The 21,592-nt window shown below is 45.8% G+C and overlaps 1 protein-coding gene across 2 annotated transcripts in view; it reads left to right on the forward strand.

Annotated features, from left to right (window-relative positions):
• LOC118394143 (A disintegrin and metalloproteinase with thrombospondin motifs 18-like) overlaps positions 1-12,706 on the forward strand; it is a 49,193-nt gene extending 36,487 nt beyond the window's left edge. For both annotated transcript variants that reach the window (XM_052462087.1, XM_052462088.1), the window contains 5 exons: positions 4,909-5,113; positions 5,908-6,102; positions 6,498-6,731; positions 7,168-7,357; positions 7,458-12,706. In XM_052462087.1, coding sequence (XP_052318047.1) covers positions 4,909-5,113; positions 5,908-6,102; positions 6,498-6,731; positions 7,168-7,357; positions 7,458-7,576 — 943 coding nt within the window. In that variant the 3' untranslated portion in view covers positions 7,577-12,706. The remainder of the gene's footprint in view (positions 1-4,908; positions 5,114-5,907; positions 6,103-6,497; positions 6,732-7,167; positions 7,358-7,457) is intronic.
• The last annotated feature ends 8,886 nt before the right edge of the window (positions 12,707-21,592 follow it).

A 21,592-nucleotide genomic window follows, 5' to 3' on the forward strand; every position in this document is an offset into this window, starting at 1 on the left:
TATCAGTTACGACTTAAACATGCTGCCACTCTTTCTCTGTGAGGCTCCCACCATTTGAGAGGGGGTTTCCTCCCTGTAATCTGGGTCAAACTATATCTGTTATCTAGGGGAAAGGTTTAAATGGACCAGACCACTAATGACCTCCCCCCATGTGAGTTGGAGAGGAAGTGTGCCGTCCAGGTGAATGATATCATCAACATAAATCCACGAGCAGAGTCCTGTTCATCAGTACCAGACTCTTGAATCAGTGGACCCTGTTTCCCGCTGATTAAGTGTCAGGATTTATGGGATACCTTTTTACAAATGCTTCCAAACTGTACGGGCATGCTATCAAAAAACAGAGAAGGAGGAGCGTAAAAGAGGCCTCTTTCCATCGACTATCTGCAGTGCTGACAGGTCTGTCCATGTTTTATTATAGAGAGAGAGTCTGGATCCCCATAGGGCCAGATCAGTCTAGCCAGCCAGGAATCCAGCACTGAGTCCCAGCCCTGTAGCGCCAACTCCAGCCTTAGCACCGGTCTAGAGCCCCAGCCTCAACCAGACAATGCAGGCTTGCCTGCAAGGGCCACTTGCTTTCCAGCAGTCACTGTGCAGTGTGGGGCATGGCGAGATCAAACACCACGAGGCCTGCTAGGAGCCAACTTTATCTGCCAGCCCAGGATGTCACCGGAGAGATAAATGTTAATGCCTTAAAGAGTTTTGCAGTTCCCCTGGTGCATTCGTTTCTACTCTCTCTCTCTCTCTCTCTCTCTCTCTCTCTCTCTTTCTTCTGTCCGTCTCCCAATGTTACTTTTATACTTCCTTTTTATTTATTTGACATGATTATTTATTTAGTTTTATAGTTTATTTAGTGCTCTGAAGAAGATTCCTGTAGGCTGGCTGCAGCTGTAGAGTTACTTATCTGGCTCATCCTGGGTCGTTGTGGCACGTGCACCAAACTCCGGGAGAAACGGGGAGACATCAGCAGGCAGGCCCAGAGCAGGGAGTAGGAGGAGGTGCTCAGAGAGGCTGCTGTTTTAGTGTGGTGCTTGAAGTCACTAACCTGAAGTGCTGTTGGTTGCCGTGCAACTGCTACTTTGCACTTGAATAGATTGTTAGTATAGTAACAGGTTGTGCATCAGATGGAAAGTCAACGTTTGCCAGTGAAATGCAGCCCGCACCATGACAGTAAAATGTAACCACTGCATGAATGTAAAGCCATTCCAGTATTTCTCAATGTTCCCAACATTTTTCAAGTTAAATTGTATGGCTGGAAATATGGGAGTTATTGAAAGATTCCAGAAATACAAATTACAGCTAAGCCAACATTGGTTTGCAGTGAAGCACAGTAATTCAAGCTCATTCCAGTGACATATTGTTATTTATATGGCAGTGAAAAAAGAGAGAAGAGAAATCTGAACCGGTGCTTTGCTAGACGGGTCGTGTTTCTCCCCTCAAAATTGCAGTTTAGCCTTCTCCCTCATTTATCAGAGATGGGTTTGAAGGGAAATGAAAGGTCTGACAGAAGGGCAGTAGGAGTGGCTGGTCGGCAGCGGAGCCTCAGAACTCGACTGAGTCAGCTGTCCGTCCTCCATGCCCCTGGTCATGTGGTAGTCGGAGCAGTCATTTGCGCTAATCTCCCTACGCCCAAAATGCCAAGACACAGTCTATTTTAGAGACTGGCTGCTTTCATCAGAGGCTGAGAATGATCCACAGATACCAGAAGGCCACAAGTAGTGGAGACGCTGAGTGTAGGATCCTGTCCCTCCCTACAGCCAGACCAGACCAGGCCAGGGGAGAGGAGAGTTGGGCTAAGGGGAGCTCTGAGGGGAGCTTTGGGGTTAACTGAAGGTGAGAATCGGCTGTATAAGGTTAGCCTTATACTGTATGGTGGAAACCTTGCACTGTTCTAGTATGTTGTACACAAATCATACCACATTTGAATAATCACATACTTGGGGGGAAAAAAGGTGTAGACTTACAGTGAAATGCTTACTTACATCCCTTCCCAGCAATTTTTACATTTGTTTTATGTTACCTTTATTCATATAGGCAAGTCAGTTAAAACACATTCTTATTTACAATGACGGCCTACCCAGGCCAAACCCTCCCCTGACCGGGACAATGCTGGGCCAATTTTGCGCCGCCCTATGGGACGCCCGATCACGGCCGGTTGTGATACAGCCCGGGATTGAACAAGGGTCTGTAGTGATGCCTCTAGCACTGAGATGCAGTGCCTTAGACCATTGTGCCACTCGGGAGCAGAGAGATAAAATAGAGAAGTAATAGAAAAGTGAAACATAATAATAACAGTAATAATAGTTACACAATTAGTAACAACTTGGCTATATACAGTTGAAGTCGGAAGTTAGCCAAATACATTTAAACTCTGTTTTTCACAATTCCTAATCCTAGTAACAATTCCCTGTCTTAGGTCGGTTAGGATCACTACTTTATTTTAAGAACATGAAATGTCACAATAATAGTAGAGAATTATTTATTTCAGCTTTTATTTATTTCATCACATTCCCAGTAGCTCAGAAATCTACATACACTCAATTAGTATTTGGTAGCATTGCCTTTACATTGTTTAAATTGGGTCAAATGTTTCGGGCAGCCTTCCACAAGCTTCCCACAATAAGTTGGGTGGATTTTGGTCCATTCCTCCTGACAGAGCTGGTGTAACTGAGTCAGGTTTGTAGGCCTCCTTCCTCACACATGCTTTTTCAGTTCTTCCCACAAATATTCTAGAGGATTGAGGTCAGGGCTTTGTGATGGCCACTCCAATACCTTGACTGTTGTCCTTAAGCCATTTTGCCACAACTTTGGAAGTATTCTTGGGGTCATTATCCATTTGCAAGACCCATTTGCGACCAAGCTTTAACTTCCTGACTGATGTCTTGAGATGTTGCTTCAATGTACCCACATAATTTTCCATCCTCATGATGCCATCTATTTTGTGAAGTGCAACAGTCCCTCCTGCAGCTTAGCACACCCACAATTTGATGCTGCCACCCCCGTGCTTCACAGTTGGGATGGTGATCTTCACCTTTTTCCTCTAAACATAATGATGGTCATTATGTCCAAACAGTTCTATTTTTGTTTCATCAGACCAGAGGACATTTCTCGAAGAAAGTATGAGCTTTGTCCCCATGTGCAGTTGCAAACCGTAGTCTGGCTTTTTTATGGAGGTTTTGGAGCAGTGGCTTCTTCCTTGCTGAGTGGCCTTTCAAGTTATGTTGATATAGGACTCGTTTTACTGTGGATATAGATACTTTTGTACCTGTTTCCTCCAGTGTCTTCACAGGGTCCTTTGCTGGTGTTCTGGGATTGATTTGTATTTTTCGTACCAAAGTACGTTCATCTCTAGGAGACAGAACGCGTCTCCTTCCTGAGGGGTATGACGGCTGCATGGTCCCATGGTGTTTATACTTGCAAACTATTGTTTGTACAGATGAACGTGGTACCTTCAGGCATTTGAAAATTGCTCCCAAGGATGAACCAGACTACAATTTATTTTCTGAGGTCTTGGCTGATTTCTTTTGATTTTCCCATGATGTCAAGCAAAGAGGCACTGAGTTTGAAGGTAGGCCTTGAAATACATCCACAGTTTCACCTCCAATTGATTCAAATGATGTCAATTAGCCTATCAGAAGCTTCTAAAGCCATTACATAATTTTCTGGAATTTTCCAAGCTGTTTAAAGGCACAATAAACTTTGTATGCAAACTTATGTCCTACTGGAATTGTGATACAGTGTATTATAACTGAACAAATCTGTCTGTAAAAAATTGTTGGAAAAATGACTTGTGTCATGCACAAAGTAAATGTCCTAACCGACTTGCCAAAACTATAGTTTGTTGACAAGAAATGTGTGTATTGGTTTAAAAACGAGTTTTAATGCCTCCAACCTAAGTGTATGTAGTCTTCCGACTTCAACTGTACACCACCGGTCCAAAGTTTTAGAACACCTACCAATTCAAGGGTTATTTTTTAAAAACTATTTTCTATTTGCTACATGATTCCATATGTGTTATTTCATAGTTTTGATGTCTACACTATTACTCTACAATGTAGAAAATAGTAAACAATTAAGAAACACCCTTGAATGAGTAGGTGTTCTAAACTTTTTGACCGGTAGTGTACACGGGGTACCAGTACCGAGTCGATGTGTAGGGGTACGAGGTAATTGAGGAATGAAATGACAGATAATTAACAGTAGCAGCAGCGTATGGGATGAGTAAAAAAAAGTTTGTGCAAAAATGATCAATGCAGATAATCCGGGTAGCTATTTGGCTAGCTATTTAGCAGTCGTATGGCTTGGGGGTCGAAGCTGTTCAGGGTCCTGTTGGTTCCAGACTTGGGCGGCTGGAGTCTTTGACCATTTTTTAGGTCATTCCTCTGACATCGCCTGGTTTAGAGGTCCTGAATGGCTGGGAGATCGTCCCCAGTGATGTACTGTTTATGTTTAGATTCTCGTGTGTGTGCTGCGTGCAGAGGTGGGTACTGATGCTTGTCGAGCACATGTGCAGTATATGTGTGTGTGTGTGCGTGTGTCTCTGTACTTCCTGTGGGCACAGGGGAGAGAGTGACGGGTGTATTTAGACCCAAAATAAATGATACAGATTGAGGAAATCTGTGGTTCCTTGCCAGGATTAGGGATCTGTGTCATGTGGTTGACACGCTTAGAGGTTAGGAGGGGAATGTATACAGCCGAATCATCTGTTTGAACAGGTTCCCTGCTGACTGTGCTGAGTACAGCAGTTATTCTGAGTGTGTGTTTGTGACTGTGAGATTATGTGCAGGTTTATGAGTCATTCTAAGAGCTATACCGCCATTCTGTTTCTCATAATTCAGTGACTCTTCTTCGAGAAGCATTTTGTTGGTTTGCTACATGGGCTGACACATCTCTCTCCATTTCTCTCCTCAGCTGGACAACAGGGGACTGGGGGCCCTGCAGTCGGTCCTGTGGTGGCGGGCAACAGACACGTCACATCCAGTGCTTGCGTAAGGTGACGTACCAGCGGGAGGAGGTGGTGGCTCACTCCCTGTGCCCGGTCATCGCCCCAGCCCAGGTGCAGCCCTGCCACACCCACGCTTGCCCATCTGAGTGGAGCTCTGGAGCCTGGTCACAGGTAGGCCACACTTCGCGACATGCCCACATACTGCCTATTATAGTTTGAAAAAGGTTGTTTTTGAATTTGTTTTGTTTGTTTTTGATTCTATAAGACTTTGAGATGTGTCAGCTAGCACTGCAATTAATTAGCAATTGTCTGTGGTGGCCTAATGTATGGGGAAAACACTCCTCTGCCCTCTGCTGGACACATGGTTAATTGCATACTCACTGGCTGAGAACAGGACACAGACTGCAGAGAACTATTTCAATCATATTATCATCATTAATCACACGCCATTATTGTGAGTCCCTCAATTTAGTTGGCTGGGCAAAACTGACATGGCCAGATTTATAGAGGCTATGAATACCTAGTCATGATCAGTGACAGTGTTCTCCATCTTAGTCAGTAGTGACTGGGATCTCCGCCTGTTGTTTCTATAAAAGCCTGTCTCTCAGTGATACCGCAGATACCTGGAGGGGCGTTTCTCTTTACCGCATTATCTGATGTATATGCTTTTATTAAGCAGTGCACAGTATAGGATACAAATAAAATGACTTTAATTCCAGGTCTTTTCACGTCCTATTCAATACTTCAAACATACCCGGCCTACACTGCTACAGTAAGTCATACTGTCTCAATCTCAAGTTGAGTGTGTCTCTTTGCAGAGAGAGCCCAGAGTGATTTAGTGCACTGACTTCATCCCTTATTGACGGCATCATTCACAGGGTTCAGACGCAACACTGAGCATATGCCTCCCAGTATGAGTTCAGGCTGAGTTTACCAGACCCTCTGTTCCTCCTCTCTGCTCTCAGTGTTCCAAGTCGTGTGGGCGTGGGATGAGGAAGCGCGGCGTGTTCTGCAGGAGCACTGACCCCGGAGCAAAGGCCGTGGTGGTGCCGGACAGTATGTGTAAGCCACACCACAAACCCAAGGCCCAGGAGACCTGCGTCGTGCGCCGCTGCCCCAAGAATGACCGGCTGCAGTGGTTCACAACACCCTGGGGCGAGGTAGGGACTCACGGAGGCAGACAGACAGACGCACATGCTGTACAAACACACCCACACATACTTGGTATAACCTTGTACACACCGGCGCACAAAGAAACCCATACATGCATTGAAGATTGTCTAGACAGAAATGCATTTGTGACGAACATACACATCCAGAGTGCTGATGCTGTGTCCCCTCGTCAAAACAAAGCAAATAGCCTGAATACCAAAGGCGAACATTTCAGACATTCACTTTATAAGTTGAGCACTGTTGCTATGGCGATGTGGGCTGACCTTGTCTTGTTCTCTCCACTGGGGGACCAGCTGTATTTCTCTCTGAGGGTTCTCGCATTGTCTTTTTCTCTCCGTTCTCTTTTTGCTAATGGTGCCTCCTCTGGCTGTTCTCTCCGCAGTGCTCCACATCCTGTGGCCCAGGTGTCAGAAGCAGAGAGCTGCGTTGTAGGGAGAGGGATTCACAGGGGGGCTACACAGAGTTCCCTATGAGAAGGTGCAGGAACCTTCCCAAACCCTCTGGGGAGCTCCAGCAGACCTGCAGCATGGGGCTGTGCCCAGAGCCTCGACCTGTCGTCCCAGGAAGGACAGCCAGTGCAGTGGTCCTGGGCTGGTACTCTTCTCCATGGCAGCAGGTATGTATATCCACTCTCCATCCACCCTGCCTGTTCTCCCAGACATGATGGGGATTCATGTTGAATGGATGTGGACTTAGTGAAACATCCTCTCTCGCCCTCGACTCTCGCTCTCTATCTCTCTGTTGTCAGGCCCAAAGGGGGTGGTATTCATGTATATGTATGTAGTATCTACCAAGGCAACCTCTTGCAGTCTGACATCTGACTTCCCCTTGATCAGGGGGCCTGTGATGTCTGTATGCACATAGGCTCTCTCTCCTCTCCCTAGACATAGCTTGGAGGTAATGGACATGGTGTATGCATTCGTAATCTATTCTAAGTACGATCTTCAACACCTCTCTCTCTCTCTCTCTCTCTCTCTCTCTCTCTCTCTCTCTCTCTCTCTCTCTCTCTCTCTCTCTCTCTCTCTCTCTCTCTCTCTCTCTCTCTCTCTCAGTGTTCTGTATCCTGTGGGGGAGGGGTACAGTCCCGTTCTATCCAGTGTCTGAGACAGGGACGTCCTGCAGCTGGATGCCTGAACCCCCAGAGACCCATAACTTCCCGGGCCTGCAACACACACTTCTGTCCTGCTCCTCGTCCTGCTCCCCCTGCTCCTCCTGTTCCTGCTCCTGGGCCAGCCCTCAAAGGTGAACTACTTCAACTCATAGAAACTATCGTAAAGTTTTGTCTGGCACTTTTGTCGATGCGCGTTTATTGACACGATCCCCCCGATCTTCTCTCCATCAGACGAACAGTCTTGTGTCGACTTCTTCAGCTGGTGTCACCTGGTTCCTCAGCACAGTGTGTGCAATCACAAGTTCTACGGACATCAGTGCTGCAAGTCCTGCAATGGCAAAAAGCTATAAGTTCGGAGGACTCCTTTTCCCATGCTTAATATGCGCTACAACTCTAAAGGTTGTTGTGGTTGAAAATACACTTTGGGCCATAATGCACAAGAGAACTGAGGTGCAGTCTCTGTTCCTGGAGTACTTGACTAACAGTGATTAGCAAAATAAAAGAGAATAATCTCCATCTTTCTGGATACGTTGTGCTAAAGATGGCAATGTGGGCAAAGACATTCATGCGAACGCAGCATCTCATAACTGGAAATGCAGTGCAACAAATCATTGCAGGACATTCTCTGTGTAAATATATGTGTTGTATGTCCGGATATTGTCAACATCTAACTCAAAGCCATCAAGAGAGCTCTGAGAATATCTGCATTTTAGCTCGCTCATGTTTTGGATATGTAAAGGCATCTGGTTTCAGACGACATTTTAAGTTATTATGGCACACATGTTATTTTAGCATTTGTCAGGTGTACCATGTGCTTTGTGTGCTGCATGTGCTCTGTGTGCTGCATGTGCTCCATGTTTCAAGCTCTTTACATGTAGCAGGCTACCTATCACAGAAATGATACATGTAAAACTTTAAAAAGACGATCACAACTCCCAAATGCACTTATCAGGCCCGGTCCCTCTATCTCTCATGGTTCATGATTGGTGCTTCATTGTGTAACAAGATACAGTACATACAGTACATGTGTACATTCCATACATCTTCATGTTGTGAATACATGCATATTTGTGTATGAGAAAATAACGTTGGTTTACCCATATTTTAATGTATGCTCCAAGTGTCCTGAGCAAGGCAGTTAACCCACTGTTCCTCGGGCGCCGATGACTTGGACGTTGATTAAGGCAGCCTCTTACACCACTGATTCAGAGGGTTAAATGTGGAAGACACATTTCAGTTGCATGCATTCAGTTGCACAAACTGTCTAGGTATCCCCCTTCCCTTTCTTGTGAAAATATTGGTGCAATTCTGACAGCCGCCGGGATACCCGATGTTCTTTCCCATCATTCCCGTCATCATGATAAGGAAACATCCTCTGTCTATTGGGCCAGCAGCACTGAACCTAGGTCCTCTCACACCGGATAGATATGATGCCTAATCATTAACTTGCGCTGGGTAGAGCCACAGAGGATCCCCCAGACTTCCACCACTCATTCATGAAAATCAATGTCTGCAGGCTAGTAAAGGGAGCTGTGGATGGGGCCGGGTCAGAGAAGATGCTTTATTTCCTCTGCCTGGCCTGGTGGGAGATGTGGAGAGAAGTGGTAGGCGAGAGTTGGCGGCATAGTTGAGAGGGAGGAAGGGGTAGCCAGGGTTGAGGTTGTCACGTGCTCTCGACATACTTTTTCAGAATGCTAATTAGTCACAGAGCCTGGCGTGGTGGGAGCAGACAGACTTTGGGGGGCAGAGCAGACCAACAAAGGCCTCTAAAGAGGGCTGCTGCATACTTCCCTCTGTTTACTCTGCCCCTGCTCTCACCATCCAGACCAGCTCTGTTTGGTTTGTTTGAAAAAATGTCAGCATCCCTCCACTCCCCCGCTCCCTCTCTCGTGATCCCCCCCCACCTTCATTTTTAGCATCAGTCAGTGCTACGAAGTACTGTAGATCGCAGCTACACGATGGTAAATCCCATTTTTGCACTATTGGCCATGTGGAAGGCAATGGGATAGCCAATTGTACAGACAGCAAAGGCAACCTACTTCCAGCCAGCAGGGAGAGAAACAGGAAGAGCGTGGCTAGAGTATAGGATGTTGTTGGCTGTAAATCATAAAGATCCTACGTCTTCCCCTGCTCCCCAGAGAGGTATGGTCCCATACAGAGAGAGATGTCTGGTCTGGTCAGAGGCTCTATGACCATGGAGTTGTTTTCCCTCCTCCTCAGCCTGCTCTCCATCAGTGGCTTGGAATGGAGAGTGTAGAGGGACAGAGAGAGAAAGACTGATATGATTGTGAAGGACATTCCTGAGCGGTGGCTCTCTCTGCCTCTGGTCTGGCCTGCTCACGGCTAACACGGCCATTCTCATGGGAGGCTACCATTCCTTCCAATACCACAGCTTCCTCCCCTGCCTTCACCAGGCCTGTACAGCATCCCTGCAACCTACGCTCACAAAGGGTCAAGATGAAGTGTTGAATGTTCCTTCTCCCTTTCTTGCTATACTCGTATGGTCATTTAATGTTTTTGTTTGTTATATTGGTTAATGAACTAGTTTCCACCAGGGATGGTACCCTCTCTCTGTATTATAAAACCACTCAAATAGTTTCCGGTCCCTGGGAATTGTCTGTGTAAATTATCTCTAGTTTATTGTGCTGAACTAATGCTCTCAAATAGACTTTCAAATGTCACATTGGCCTGTAGGAGGACATGGGAGCGGGGAATGTTTGATTTGATGTGTGTTTTCTCATCAGCCTTGCATCGTTCGTATTTCCACATGTGTTGTTCGTGTTATTGTCTATGTCCTGTACAGTTGTTGTATACTCTATTGTCTTTTCACCTGTAAAGACAGGAAACGTGTGTAATTTATTACTGTTTCATTGGATCTGAGATACTGAACACTATTGGTTGAGAGGGGAGCTGCTTGTACTATAGAGCATGATCCGTGTAATATTTAATACTTTTTCTCAAAGTTTTATAATAAAACTATGACAAAATGTATTCCTCCTACCTCTCCGATGCTCCTAATACTTTTGTGTCACACTCGGCGGGAGGGATGATTGGGTTTAATCAACACGTTTCTCTCAATCTAACCTGAATCATGACGGCAGGAATCGCCCCATCATTTCCACTGCACGCTTACTACCCTACTGAGAGGCAGGCAGGGCAGGGTGAATTATAAACACCTAGCGGATCAATGCAGCCATTTTGTACATTTTCAGGGGTAGTGATGGGTCTGGGAGGTGGAGGTTTTTTAGCAATATTATTTCCTTTGTTCATGGGAGGATGTATGCCTTGTCATGGCCCTGTGCATAACAGCCCCCTTTGTTTCCTCCATTATCACCAGCCTGCTCTCTGTCATCTCCATCCTCCCTAAACACCTACAACACCACTCACATACAGACCTGTCACAACGTTACACCCTTTGGTTATTTCTCCTCATGATCTACTTCAGCTCATGTATTTATAAATACACTGTAGAGATGATTCATTCCAAAGAACATGGTACTGTATCTCTTTATATACTCTGCCAGCATCCAAATGGGTCTGTCACCTTTTCTGTGTTTTTTTTTATTTGAAGTTGAAAGACGACAGCCTTTCTCTTTCTTTCACACTGAGCATTGAGCTAGTTGTTGTGGGTGTTTCTTAAGGCAGTGAAGCGCAAGTTGCCATCTGACCAACTCCAGCTAGGTTGTAACTTGGTGGTAACCCCCACACTCCATGATCCTTCAGCTGCACTCAGGCAGTCACCTATGATCCTCCCTGTGAGGTGAACCTTTGGAGAGCTGCGCACTTCTGACAATCACTCTAATCACATTTCAACAGAGCTCTGTCCGTAAGCGTCTCCTTTTCTGTGCGAGAGTGATCTCTCTGTGTCTCCCAGCGCCCAGGCTACGGGCAGACTTCAATCGAAGTGCGAACTGTCATATTTCAATGCCACCGCTCTCATCACCACTACAATGTCAGGCAGAGTTCACTGAGCACATAATTGTGTGTGTGCGCACGCACGCACGCACGCACGCACGCACGCACGCACGCACGCACACACACACACACACACACACACACACACACACACACACACACACACACACACACACACACACACACACACACACACACACACACACACACACACACACACTCTCTCAGATGGGGTGTGAGGAGTCTGTCTGATATTCCCAGTGGGGTTATATCAGGGGGATTAGGGCATCAGGTGGGTTTAGATCTGTGTGATTTGTGCAGGGGCCCAGGCACACGCCTCATTTGTTGCTGTCAGGTGAAGTTGCCCATTGCTCTCTGTAATTTAAAGATGGCAGGTTCCTTCGCCCCATTTGTCACAGGGAAAAATCTCTCAGATTACCATCTCAGATGAAGTGACAGCTTCTCACCTCGCCGTTATGTTGCCATCACATCGACTGAATCAGAAGCCTGCACAAACCCCCCTCAACCCCCTCTAGCCTTTCACCCCCGCCCTCCCTGGTACCCTCCAAATCCAGCCCCTGAGCCCTGACTCCTTAACCTACCCAACTTTGTAGAGGTTGACTCGCAGCATTAACCCCCCTGTTGGAAAGACTACTCGGTTTTGTGGAGTGACACCTATGCTTTAGCGCTCTCTCATAGGGGATCCAGTCGTATTAGAGAGTCTCGATGCATTAAGCACAGCGAGACAGGGCTATGAGAGAGCAGCGGAAACCATAGAGCCACCCCATGTAGTGTTAGTCAGGACTGGCAGATTGGAGTGGATCCAAGAGGCGATCTGTCCACATGGAGTGTACACTTCTATAAAGCTGATACACTATGTTTCTCACGGTTGTCATGGCGAGACGACATGAGGTAATAAGGTTTTTGTGTCAATGTGATTTGTAATGAAGGGCGTTGTCTTATATGAATTGGTTCTATGGCCATGGTGATAAAACACAGCAGGAGCATATTACATGACACATTTGTGGCCTTGTCTGTGTGTGACTTTAGATTACAGGGATACTCTATAATATCACAATGAACATCTGAGCACAAGGTTGAAACAATCCTTTCTTCAAAGTGCAATTAACCAAGCCATTGCCTATAGTACAGTAGATGTACAAACTCGAGGCTCAATGTGGATTGATATCCTGAACAGTGATTTTACAAGAGTGTCCTAACATCATAAACAACTACTGTAACTTAAAGGAGAGACTGTAAGTGGCTCTGGATTGGAACGTCCGCTAACTGACTCAAATGTGCATGTAAACGTGATGTTATTATCGTGGTTTAATTATCTGGATTCATAGTGAATCCTTCTCAAGATCAGTTATATTTCATTCCTGAACAGACACTTCATATCAACATGAAGGCCAAATGTGTCTATGCCTTTATGTTTGTGTCCACCTGCTGCACATTTCTCAGAGTTCTCTCATTTTCTTTCCACTCTAAATAATCCTTGAATTGCTTATGGAGAATTTACAGCCATATCCCTCTGCAAGCCCATAAAAGCTCATTGATTAAAATGGTTATTTATTGTATTTTGTCATTTGGGCTATGCATATTATTGATCTGTGTGTTTGTGGCGGCCCTCTCTCATCTATCTTCCTTTGAGCAACTCGTTCTCATCATTTTCCCCTTGAAATGTTAGAATTGATTACAATCCACATCCCCGTGGGCACCAGCTGCAGCCACCGAGCCTAGCGGATCACGCTCTGACCTTGAGCAGAGGAAACAGCAGCAAAGTAACAGCAAAGGATTCAGTCCCCTCTCTCTTTCTCCCTCCTCTCTCTCTCTGTCTTTTTCTCTGTCTCTGCCGCTCTCTGACTGCCTCTCTCCTTCACTCTCTCTCTCTCTGACTGCGTCTCCTTCACTCTCTCTCTCTGTCCTTCTCTCTCTCTCTCTCCTTCACTCTCTCTCTCTCTCCTTCACTCTCTCTCTCTCACTCTCACTCTCACTCTCTCTCTCTCTCTCTCTCTCTCTCTCTCTCTCTCTCTCTCTCTCTCTTCTCTCTCTCTCTCTCTCTCTCTCTCTCTCTCTCTCTCTCCTTCACTCTCTTTCTCTGGCATTGCCTTCCCTCCCCTGCTCCAAGGCCACACTGCAGAATTTCATGACTCTTAAATTGTCGTAATGTACATTCGGAAGACCTTCCTTTTGACACCTTTGAATTAATCAATGTAATGCTGTGAGCGGATCCATTTCCACTGTTGTATTTCAAAGTGCTGATGTGTACCCGACTTGTAAGACAGCGCCCCCCTAGAGGTGCAATGGCTTTAGAGGACATCCATTTATTTTTGACATAGCAATACAAACACCGGGGTCACCTACAGTACTGCCAACCATGTGTCATTTTGTGGGCACATACGGGTCAGAGCAACCATTTATGATTAAGCACTGGATACACTATTAACGTTGAATCTGACTGTACAGTAAGCTACAGTTCTTGTGTAAGGATAAAGAGAAAATGTGGGGACAATGACACTGACTGTGCTGTGATGGAGGCCCTCCATTACAAAATATGTCTATTACTTTTCTGTCCAGCAGAGGACAATGCTCACCAAAAAACCCACCCCCGACAGAGTCCACTACCTCCTCTTCTCAGTAGACCATTTCCTTCGCCAGGGTGACCTGTATTGTCTGAACAAATGATGATTAAGTCAACCGGAGATAAGCTATAAATGTTTGTGAAACGTACATGTTGTTTTATTATAGGCATTAAATCAGTAGTTCAATTGGCAAAGCATTAACCAAAGGCATGTTAATGTCATGTTTTCTACCTGTATCAGGAATTTGTATCGCGAACATGCCACCGCGTGTTTGATAATATCCATTTGATAATAATAACCTTTGCACACTACTGTACTTTTATGCCTTATTTATGTCTGGCCTCTTCTGACAATCATCTGTATGGAATGTTATTGTGTGATTTCATTGATGTGCATTCCTAAACCATTGGTTATGAATACGAACAGCTATAGTAAGAGCATTCTTGTCCCAAGTGTTACCCCTGATGCATAAGGGAAAAACGGGCATTTCTTTGGTGTGCCAGTGATCTAATAGGTAAATGGAGCACTCCCCTGCCAGCTAAGGGAAAACATTAGCACACAAGACAATAATCACACAAGGTTGAATTATTTTGTGCAAACAAAGCAACAAGGTGTTGTTTTGCAGGGCCAAGTAAATCAAAGAGGGCCAGCATCGCTTCAAACAAGGACAAGCATCGCTTCAAACAAGGACAAGCATCGCTTCAAACAAGGACAAGCATCGCTTCAAACAAGGACAAGCATCGGTTCAAACAAGGACAAGCATTGTTTCAAACAAGGACAAGCATCGCTTCAAACAAGGACAAGCATCGCTTCAAACAAGGACAAGCATCGCTTCAAACAAGGACAAGCATCGCTTCAAACAAGGACAAGCATCGCTTCAAACAAGGACAAGCATCGCTTCAAACAAGGACAAGCAAGCAAAATGACTTGGCCTACTAGTGAAACACTGTTTCAAAGATAACTAACTATAAGCTGGCAACATCGCATGCACTACTGTATGTGGTGCATGAAACATGCACTACTGTATGTGGTGCATGAAACATGCACTACTGTATGTGGTGCATGAAACATGCACTACTGTATGTGGTGCATGAAACATGCACTGTTCAACTGTACTTATCCTTTAGGTTGACATATGGTCCTATTGATTAAGCTTTCTCATTATACGTGCACATTTGAACAAGTCTTTAGCTTGAATCCTTTCTGAACCTCTGCACTCCTCCGCTAGGAAACAATGACTTCTGAGAAGTCATTCCTCTTAAGTATAGAACAATGTGGAACCTGCTTGATGCGGCTTAGGCAGCATCTAAACTAAGCCCTGAACCATTGACAGAGCGGCTTTGCAACACTCGGAACAGAACAGGAGCTATTTTTATGAGCAGCCGTCTGGGAAAATCCCTCATGCAGACGTGTGATAGGCAGGTATAACTCAAGACAACTCCCTGAGACAACAGCAGCGAACCATTACATGGATCTCTGCGGCTTCAGAGTCTGTCAGATTTGTCACTGGAATGGAGAAAGTAGGAGACGGCGTCCTGTGACAGGCACTCCACACAGTCAACTCTTTTCACATCGCCTCTGGTAAAGTGAGCATGAAAGCAACGAGGTATTGCAGCGACGCCATTTGCCGATGTTATTTCACACAAAAACAACTGTCACCAAAAACTAAGGAAACAATTCTGATGGGGCTGCATGCCTTAGCTTAGCTCGGTCGGCTCGGCGAAACACAAAGCACATAAAGGATACACACCTCTAATAACTCCTGAATAAATAAATCATATTTACAAATGGATCCGCTTATTAGACATAGCATCAGCGGGTGCCTCAAGCTCCCGGTGCTCTACCATCTCACTGGAGCTGGCGGAACAGCTGTCAACAACAGTAACAATTACAATAGATATCAGCACAAATTAAGCAAATCAATCAGCCCACCTGCTCCCCTCCTTCTCAGAACAACAAAGAATAAACCATCATTAACTTTCTCGTGAGCCAATATGCATGGTTTGTTTTGGGGAGGCTCGGGTTTTCCTATATGAGACCTGGGGGTGGGGGGGGTGAGTAGGCATGTCTAACTGCGCTGTGGAAAACCAGTTATCCACTGTAATCTTCCTTCTCAGCAGTCCACCAACCCTCAAGGAGCCATTGATACCTTGTCTGTCCCCTGCGATGGCCTCAATTAGTGGAGAATTAAAGTCCCATTCCCTGGATGGGATTCACAGGGGATGGCGGAGCTTAATTACACAAGTTCTCTGCATGCTGTTGTGGAACGATTGCAAGGCAAGCACCCAAAAAGAGCTATTTAGAGGCAAGCTTGAAATCAGCAGGAGATATAGATGAGTTATTCAACTAACTCAATGGTAAAGAACCAAAAGAGTTACTTTATTGTGTCAATGCTTTCTGCTGCCTCCAACGGGAAAGGCAAACTGCAGCAAATGTGACACATGTGTACATGAGGAGCCTACTGCGAGAACTCCACTGTCATTTGTGGCATTTTCATAAGGGGATGAGAATAGCAACTCAATTTATAGATAAGTATAATCACAGATGATATCATGCTCCACACCATATTTCTATGGCAAACCATTACCCACCGTATTAGGCAGGTACAAAATGACACCATTTTCTAATCAGAGATCTCAATACAGGCATTATAAGTGGGTGGAATGTTAATGTGTCTGTTCTCTCTCTCCCTGGTACAAAAACCAAAAGCACCATTGAGCTTTATATAAAGTCCAAAGAGCCACTTGTGCTCTGGGAGATGGAAGTGCTTGCTATTCTGGCAGCATCCTTGATCATTGAATACCCAAGAGCTTTGGTGGTCAGTGCATCCTTCCCCATATGTTATTTATGCCTTCTCCTCGAGAAGGTCATCCTGGAACACAAAGAGGCACAAGTCACTGAGAGAGGGCAGATACTAGGGGAAGGTGAATGTTGATTTAGACTGTTCCGACCACAAGGGACGATTCTCATTCATCCCCAATCCCTCGGTTGCCGCAGGTTCCCGATTTATAGCTGAGCCAAAGACATCCAAAGACATCTCTTCGCAAGAGATGACTTCCAGACGGCGTGCTAACATAGACAGATATGTGCACATATGAACACATACATGCATACATATCCTCACCATCATGCATACACTCCTCTGACAGCATCTGAAAAGAGAGTGAGAAAAAAACAACCTCCCATGTGGTTATGCACACGTAAGCATGGCAGTACATCAAAGCCAGACTAGACTAGTACAGGTCGTAATAGCTGAATTGATGGGACCCGAAGTGGAATTGATGGCATTATCTCGCTATATGCCGTTTCCATTAACTGTGTGCTCAATTGGGCAACCCCAACACCTAAATCTGACAACAACAGTAGGACTGACAGAGACGACAGTGGTTCGGACAGCGATGCTTTATAGTGCCTTACAAAAGTATTCATTCCCATTGGATTTCTTCACATTTTATTGTGTTGCAAAAGTGGGATTCAAATGTATTTCATTTACAAAAAAGAATTGTCAACCATCTACAGTACACAAAATACTCTGTATTGTCAAAGTGGAAGAAAAATGTGTAGTTGTTGAATAAGTATTCAGCTCCCTGTGTCAATACATGTTAGAAACAACTTTGGCATTGATTACAGCTGTGATTCCTCTTGGGTCTGTCTCCAAGAGCTTTTCACACCTGGATTGTGTAATATTAGCTCAGTACTCTTTTCAGAATTCTTTAAGCTCTGTCAAGATGTTGGGGATCATGGCTAGACAGCCATTTTCAAGTCTTGCATAGATTTTCAAGCAGATTTAAGTCAAAACTGTAACATGGCCACTCGGGAATAATAACTGTCTTTTTGGTAAGCAATTCTAGTGTAGATTTGGCCTTTTATTGTAGGTTATTGTCCGGCTGAAAGGTGAATTCCTGGTGTAAAGCAGAATGATGCAGGTTTTCCTCTCGGATTTTGCCTGTACTTAGCTCCATCCCATTTATTTTTATCCTGAAAAACTCCCCAGTCTTTGTCGATTTTTTTATTTTTATTTTTTTATTACACCTTTATTTAACCAGGTAGGCTAGTTGAGAACAAGTTCTCATTTGCCACTGCGACCTGGCCAAGATAAAGCATAGCAGTGTGAACAGACAACACAGAGTTACACATGGAGTAAACAATTAACAAGTCAATAACACAGTAGAAAAAAAAGAGAGTCTATATACATTGTGTGCAAAAGGCATGAGGAGGTAGGCGAATAATTACAATTTTGCAGATTAACACTGGAGTGATAAATGATCAGATGGTCGATGTCGAGCATACCCATACCATGATGCAGCCACCACCATGCTTGAAAATAATGAGGCAGTTACTCAGTGATGTGTTGTGAAGGATTTGCCCCAAACATAAGTCTTTGCATTTAGGACAAAAAGTATTTTCCTTTGCTGTGTTTTGTTTCTCCCAGTATCACTTTAGTGCCTTGTTGCATAGAGTTGCATGTTTTGGAATATTTGTATTCTTTATATTACATTTACATTTAAGTCATTTAGCAGACGCTCTTATCCAGAGCGACTTACAAATTGGTGCATTCACCTTATGACATCCAGTGGAACAGCCACTTTACAATAGTGCATCTAAATCTTTTAAGGGGGGGGTGAGAAGGATTACTTTATCCTATCCTAGGTATTCCTTAAAGAGGTGGGGTTTCAGGTGTTTCCGGAAGGTGGTGATTGACTCCGCTGTCCTGGCGTCGTGAGGGAGTGTGTCCCACCATTGGGGAGCCAGAGCAGCGAACAGTTTTGACTGGGCTGAGCGGGAACTGTACTTCCTCAGTGGTAGGGAGGCGAGCAGGCCAGAGGTGGATGAACGCAGTGCCCTTGTTTGGGTGTAGGGCCTGATCAGAGCCTGGAGGTACTGAGGTGCCGTTCCCCTCACAGCTCCGTAAGCAAGCACCATGGTCTTGTAGCGGATGCGAGCTTCAACTGGAAGCCAGTGGAGAGAGCGGAGGAGCGGGGTGACGTGAGAGAACTTGGGAAGGTTGAACACCAGACGGGCTGCGGCGTTCTGGATGAGTTGTAGGGGTTTAATGGCACAGGCAGGGAGCCCAGCCAACAGCGAGTTGCAGTAATCCAGACGGGAGATGACAAGTGCCTGGATTAGGACCTGCGCCGCTTCCTGTGTGAGGCAGGGTCGTACTCTGCGGATGTTGTAGAGCATGAACCTACAGGAACGGGCCACCGCCTTGATGTTAGTTGAGAACGACAGGGTGTTGTCCAGGATCACGCCAAGGTTCTTAGCGCTCTGGGAGGAGGACACAATGGAGTTGTCAACCGTGATGGCGAGATCATGGAACGGGCAGTCCTTCCCCGGGAGGAAGAGCAGCTCCGTCTTGCCGAGGTTCAGCTTGAGGTGGTGATCCGTCATCCACACTGATATGTCTGCCAGACATGCAGAGATGCGATTCACCACCTGGTCATCAGAAGGAGGAAAGGAGAAGATTAATTGTGTGTCGTCTGCATAGCAATGATAGGAGAGACCATGTGAGGTTATGACAGAGCCAAGTGACTTGGTGTATAGCGAGAATAGGAGAGGGCCTAGAACAGAGCCCTGGGGACACCAGTGGTGAGAGCGCGTGGAGAGGAGACAGATTCTCGCCACGCCACCTGGTAGGAGCGACCTGTCAGGTAGGACGCAATCCAAGCGTGGGCCGCGCCGGAGATGCCCAACTCGGAGAGGGTGGAGAGGAGGATCTGATGGTTCACAGTATCGAAGGCAGCCGATAGGTCTAGAAGGATGAGAGCAGAGGAGAGAGAGTTAGTTTTAGAGTGCGGAGCGCCTCCGTGATACAGAGAAGAGCAGTCTCAGTTGAATGACTAGTCTTGAAACCTGACTGATTTGGATCAAGAAGGTCATTCTGAGAGAGATAGCGGGAGAGCTGGCCAAGGACGGCACGTTCAAGAGTTTTGGAGAGAAAAGAAAGAAGGGATACTGGTCTGTAGTTGTTGACATCGGAGGGATCGAGTGTAGGTTTTTTCAGAAGGGGTGCAACTCTCGCTCTCTTGAAGACGGAAGGGACGTAGCCAGCGGTCAGGGATGAGTTGATGAGCGAGGTGAGGTAAGGGAGAAGGTCTCCGGAAATAGTCTGGAGAAGAGAGGAGGGGATAGGGTCGAGCAGGCAGGTTGTTGGGCGGCCGGCCGTCACAAGACGCGAGATTGCATCTGGAGAGAGAGGGGAGAAAGAGGTCAGAGCACCGGGTAGGGCAGTGTGAGCAGAACCAGCGGTGTCGTTTGACTTAGCAAACGAGGATCGGATGTTGTCGACCTTCTTTTCAAAATGGTTGACGAAGTCATCTGCAGAGAGGGAGGAGGGGGGAGGGGAGGAGGATTCAGGAGGGAGGAGAAGGTGGCAAAGAGCTTCCTAGGGTTAGAGGCAGATGCTTGGAATTTAGAGTGGTAGAAAGTGGCTTTAGCAGCAGAGACAGAGGAGGAAAATGTAGAGAGGAGGGAGCGAAAGGATGCCAGGTCCGCAGGGAGGCGAGTTTTCCTCCATTTCCGCTCGGCTGCCCGGAGCCCTGTTCTGTGAGCTCGCAATGAGTCGTCGAGCCACGGAGCGGGAGGGGAGGACCGAGCCGGCCTGGAAGATAGGGGACATAGAGAGTCAAAGGATGCAGAAAGGGAGGAGAGGAGGGTTGAGGAGGCAGAATCAGGAGATAGGTTGGAGAAGGTTTGAGCAGAGGGAAGAGATGATAGGATGGAAGAGGAGAGAGTAGCGGGGGAGAGAGAGCGAAGGTTGGGACGGCGCGATACCATCCGAGTAGGGGCAGTGTGAGAAGTGTTGGATGAGAGCGAGAGGGAAAAGGATACAAGGTAGTGGTCGGAGACTTGGAGGGGAGTTGCAATGAGGTTAGTGGAAGAACAGCATCTAGTAAAGATGAGGTCGAGCGTATTGCCTGCCTTGTGAGTAGGGGGGGAAGGTGAGAGGGTGAGGTCAAAAGAGGAAAGGAGTGGAAAGAAGGAGGCAGAGAGGAATGAGTCAAAGGTAGACATGGGGAGGTTAAAGTCGCCCAGAACTGTGAGAGGTGAGCCGTCCTCAGGAAAGGAGCTTATCAAGACATCAAGCTCATTGATGAACTCTCCGAGGGGACCTGGAGGGCGATAAATGATAAGGATGTTAAGCTTATTATATTCAATCTGTCATTTATGTCATTATGTTTGGGAGGGCAGAGGAAGGGTTAACCATTCAAAAATCATGTCAACCCCTATTATATCACACAGAGTGAGTCCATGTAACTTATTATGTGATTTGTTTAGCCAAATTTGACTCCTGAAATCTTTACTCCTGAACTAATTAGGCTTGCCTAAACAAAGGAAGTTAATAATTATGCAACAACTATATTTTAGTTATTGAATTTCTATCAGTCTTTAACACATGTAAATACATTACAGAGTATTTTGTGTAGATGGTTGACAAAAAAATGACAATAAAATCTATAATAATCCCACTTTATAACATAATAAAATGTGAAGAAATCCAAGGGGGGTATGAATACTTTTGCAAGGCGCTGTATCTCTGTGCTATGGCAAGACAGCAGTGGAGTTCAACTTTCAGCTAAAGCTGACAAATGATCTCCCTTCATTCATGCATTCAAATCTTTACTTGCTCCAGAACAGTTCTTTACGGGTAGTTTAAGAGTTGTGACACCTTTTGAGTTCAAGCGTTGTGTTTTCTGTGCACGTTTAACAGCCTCTCCCCAGGCGGTGCTGCAGCCTTAAAAGCAGTCCGCTGAGGACTCATCAGCTGGTTGGCATTTGATCAATGCAGAGGTCCCTTTGTGCTGGTAACCCATAGATAAAAGACATTGTTATCAGCTGCTGAGGATCAGCTGCAGATAGCCGTGT

This window comes from Oncorhynchus keta, chromosome 14 (assembly GCF_023373465.1).
Source record: "Oncorhynchus keta strain PuntledgeMale-10-30-2019 chromosome 14, Oket_V2, whole genome shotgun sequence".
Classification (NCBI taxonomy): Eukaryota; Metazoa; Chordata; class Actinopteri; order Salmoniformes; family Salmonidae; genus Oncorhynchus; species Oncorhynchus keta.